Consider the following 4418-nt stretch of genomic DNA (forward strand, 5'->3'; position numbering starts at 1 on the left):
ATGATGCTATAAAGCTGTGGTTTTCAACCCGGGGTATGCATACCACTGGGGGTATGCAGAGGTCTTCTAGGGGGTACATCAACTCATTTGGATGTTTGCCTAGTTTTACAACAGGCTACATAAAAAGCACTAATGAAGTCAGTACAAACTAAAATTTCATACAGACAATGGCTTGTTTATTCTGCTCTGTGTGCTATACTGAAAGGTAACTACAATATTTATATTCCAGTTGATTTATTTTATAATTATATGATAAAATTAGAAAATAAGCAATGTGTCCATAATAGTGTGCTGTGACACTTTTGGATTTTTATGTCTGATTTTGTAAGCAAGTCGTTTTTAAGTGAGGGGAAACTTGGGGTACACAAGACAAATCGGACTCCTGAAAGGGGAGCAGTAGTCTGGAAAGGTTGAGAGCCACTGCTATAAAAAGCAGCCGTCCCCACAGCCCCAGCACGAATTCATCCCTTTCAGAACTGTGGAGACCAAACCCCATGGAGCACCCAGAGAAGAAGGCTAGGGGTGTGCATGGCATTGAGACAACAGAGTCCCCCATGTGCCTAAGACCAGGCCCAGTGGGTTCTGCTGCCCTCTGCTCATTGAGCTTGCATTTGGCCATCATTTTGAGAAATGCCAGCTTCACCCGAACTGGGTTACTTCCACCTGCTGCAGATCTGCAGTTGAGCTCTACTTGACTCTGGGTAGAGATACATAAGAGCGGCCATACTGCATCAGAACAAAGGTCCATCTAGCCCAGTGTCCTGTCTTCCAACAGTGGCCAATGCCAGATGCCCCAGAGGGAATGAACACAACAGGTAATCATCAAGTGATCCATCCCCTGTCGCCCATTCCCAGCTTCTGGCAAACAGAGGTGAGGGACACCATCCCTGCCCATCCTGGTTAATAGCATTGATGGACCTATCCTCCATGAATTGATCTAGTTCTTTTTTTAAACCTTGATTTTTTTTTTTAAACCCTGACTTTTTTTGATGACAAAGATTGTGCCAAGTGCCAACCAGTAAGAGAGAGAACACACCTATTTTTTTAAGCATATAGTTTAATGTAAAAATGATGGAATTCCAAAATGCGCAGGAATAACAAAACTGGAACATGAGCCTCAACATTTTCCCATTCATTGAACAAAACAATTAACAACCAACACAACAGCAGGAATGTGAAATATTCTATTTTCATAAGGAATTAGCATATTAGAAAAAAATCCAGATGAATCAAAATAACTTAAATAAATAGAGCTTTTTCTACCCAAAGATTAACTTGTTAAATATATATATATATATATATATATATATATATATATATATAAACATTGATGTGCTATAGCACAATAAATAATGCCTCCCAAATTACAGCACTTTGGCGGCTTAATTTCTGAAAGCCACAAAGTCCCAATCAGTAGCTAGCCTCAGGCTGGCTAGGACTCACTGTGCTGTTGATACAACATACTCGTGCAGGGGAGGGGTAACTGTTACCCGTTTACTGCTCTACTAGTAAAAGAGCAAGGCTTAGACTAAATACAGCTGTGCTGCGAGTGCATTGCACTCATACAACCCTGTTCAGCTTAAGGGCTTTCCAAAGGGTCTTCATTTCCCTCAGCAAATCCCTTTTCTCTACCCAGGGTTTTCAACTTCAGAAAGTGGCATATCCCATAGACAACTGAGCCTTTTAAAAAAAAAAAGTCTCTTAACATGATGCTCCTCAATAAATAAATAAATACATAAATATATAAATAGAAAATAGATAATGCTAGCTGCAGTCCGCCTGAAAACATGTTAACAGAAGGAGGTGAGCTGCTTGCAGACTGATTGGCACTTTCACAGAGAGGTTTCCTTCAAGGGGAAACTGGAGAACATCGGGGATTTTTCTTCGTTGGTCTCTTTTAGCGTTTTGCCTCACCATTGGCTTCAGCTCTGGAAAGAGGGGGAGAAAAGGAATCGTTTAAAAACCTGTTCATGGAACAATTATCAGTAGTTAGAACATGAGAACTGTTGGGGCTCTGAGCCTGCTCTCAGCCATATCAACTGAAACTTCATTAACTTTGACATAGCTCCTCTTGGTTCACACCAAAGGAAAATCAGCTTGGGGGCGGAGGGGTTTTTTTTCAGAAGCACTGAGCACCTGTGAGTCCAATAGTCTCCAGAAGGACTTGCAGCTGCCCAGCATATGTGGCCATTATCAATGACTTGCCCAAGCTCATACAGGAAGTCTGCAGCAGAGTAGGGAACAGGAAGAACCTAGTTCCGTAATCTAACCACTAGGCCACCTTTAAGGTAGGATATGGTTATATATTGGATTGAGAGAGACAAGTTTTGGGAGAGATTACTGTGCCCTGAGGAGAGGTAACTTTTAAGCAGTTTGTGCTAAGGAACCACCTAGTTCTGCCTTTAAAGTAACTTTTCAGGAAATCATTCTGAGAATGAATGACTCACTTGTCCAAAATTGCTTTAATGATGATCTTCACCCATGGAGCAGTGGGTTCCAAACACACTTCTCTGCCATCCTTAAGAGTAGCGCTGCAAAGAAGGAAAAACAAAGGTCAGGCATCTATCTACTTGGTGGGCTCTCATCAGGGTATCTTTCAACCTTTTAAAATACAGGCAAGGCTGGGGTCAGTTGACATAATTCCACTGACTTCACTAGAGAGCCACACCAATTTACACTAGCTAAGGATCTGGCCCGACATCATTTGTTTGGTTAAAAATGTTCCAGGTGTGGGGAAAACAAATCTCCATCCTCTTATATGTCTGCCTTCATGTTTTTTAAATATTGCCTGGTATCTCTCTCTCTCTCTACATGTGTAGATATAAAATGTCTTTATCTCCATTGGTATTGCTTTTTATGTAAAGGGCTGAATCCTGCATTCCTCTGGCAGCGAAACTACCTATGTACTCAGTGGGGAATTTACAGTGGGAGTTTTGTCTGTAGAAGGACTGGAGGAATTGCGTTGAAAGGTTGTATTGGGTATTAATAATTTTTCCTGTCCTTCTAATGCGGGTTCTAGAACTCGATAGATTATTCCCCATGGGGATTTGGACTTCCACCCCAGAGATGCTGGACACTAAGTGCATTACCTAAAATAATGTCTTTAGAAAGAATAAAAATCACTTTTAGGGAGTCTCCCTGAGTGGTGTGGGCCTGCAAGTGCTCCTCACCCCTTTGAAAACTACTGGCCTAGCACAATGCAAAGCAGTCTCCTCCTAGTTTAGCAGCAGGTAGAATTTTGCAAAACTACTTACATGACTTCAACGTTCTGGCAGTGAGGTCCGCTCGGGGTCAGCTTCACGTCCCGAAGGTACCTCGGAGGGATGAACTTGGAATGCGTGCTGACGCACTGGCATCGGAGCTCATTCCCCATCCTTGCCAGACTCATCCCTGGAAAAGAACAAGAGTTGTGTTCGGTTAGCTGGGTATCTCGCCATCTATATATGTGAAGCAGAGCACTTGGTTTTGGTTGATCAAACATGCTTGGTCTCTGTTTCTTCACAAGGGTCCAGGTTTTTTTTGTTGGTTTTTTGTTTTAAACTTGGCCACATTCTTATCTAGCTACAATGATGATGAGTCTAGATTTAAAATCATGTCACTGAGATTAAGATCTGGCCTTTTGCTTTTCATCAGTTTTGAGGACTACCTCTGATCATGTTCTGTGCTCCTGTTGCTTATTCCCCACTCCAGGTTGCATCCTCCTGTGTTTGAGACAATGTGGTGTCACAAACAGGACGATGGACTCATGCAGGGAAGGAGCAAGAGGCGCAGATGAACATTGTAATCAGATGAGCCCGCCTTCGGTCAAATGCCTTTAGAACCAGGGGAAAAGCAGATAGTGAAAATGATGCAGAAGCCAAACTTTCTAGAGCAAGTAGAATATTTCTCAAAACTTCCCACCAGGTGTCAGCAGCTCTTCAGAGCAGTGACTGACTTATAGCTCTCTCCAAGGATGATCGTTTGAAAAAAGTTTTAACAAGACATCAACTTTTTAAAAATCAGCCTAAAAGTGTCTCTCCACGCATAATATGCACATAACTAAGCTAAATCCTTTAAGCCCGAGGAAGGATTTTGCTTACCTTCTGACACTGTTGCGTAGATTAGGAAAAGAGCCAGGACAGCAACAACCAATTTACAGCTCATGATGAGAGGCGAGGCGAGTTTTCCTCCTTTATTCTTCGGTCTCTGCTTGCCAGGAAGGAGCAGTGAGCTTCTCTTGTTATCTCGGAAGGTTTCTGATGTCTGAGGTGTGTAACCCAACCCTCTTATATACTGTCTTGGGGTGTGCAAGATAGCTCTGTGTTTGGATTGTGTCAGAGGAAATTCCCGAAGAGTGCAAGCCCCTATTGCAAAATGAGTCACATGGCTGTGGGTAAACCCCCTTCCTAGATGACCGTGAAATTAGTTATCCTTCAAAT

General features: G+C 42.4%; 1 protein-coding gene across 1 annotated transcript; it reads right to left on the bottom strand.

The window, feature by feature from the left end:
* Window positions 1-1293: 1293 nt before the first annotated feature.
* Window positions 1294-4212, bottom strand: LOC125635332 (interleukin-8). Its single transcript, XM_048846895.2, has 4 exons — window positions 4080-4212; window positions 3255-3390; window positions 2448-2531; window positions 1294-1928 (listed from the first exon to the last, which is right to left on the bottom strand). Exons 1-4 carry the CDS (start codon window positions 4141-4143, stop codon window positions 1898-1900), a joined length of 315 nt encoding a protein of 104 aa, XP_048702852.2. The 5' UTR covers window positions 4144-4212; the 3' UTR covers window positions 1294-1897.
* Between the last annotated feature and the right edge of the window lie 206 nt (window positions 4213-4418).

This window comes from Caretta caretta, chromosome 4, assembly GCF_965140235.1.
Source record: "Caretta caretta isolate rCarCar2 chromosome 4, rCarCar1.hap1, whole genome shotgun sequence".
In the NCBI taxonomy this organism is placed as follows: Eukaryota; Metazoa; Chordata; order Testudines; family Cheloniidae; genus Caretta; species Caretta caretta.

Bases quoted from the DNA above. Each gene is read 5' to 3' on its own strand.
- LOC125635332 (XM_048846895.2), bottom strand. From the start codon at position 4,143: ATGAGCTGTAAATTGGTTGTTGCTGTCCTGGCTCTTTTCCTAATCTAC. The intron at 3,391-4,079 runs GTAAGCAAAATC...GTTCTTTTCCAG, and splicing joins CTACGCAACAGTGTCAGAAG to GGATGAGTCTGGCAAGGATG. The intron at 2,532-3,254 runs GTAAGTAGTTTT...CCTTCTTTGCAG, and splicing joins TGCCAGAACGTTGAAGTCAT to CGCTACTCTTAAGGATGGCA.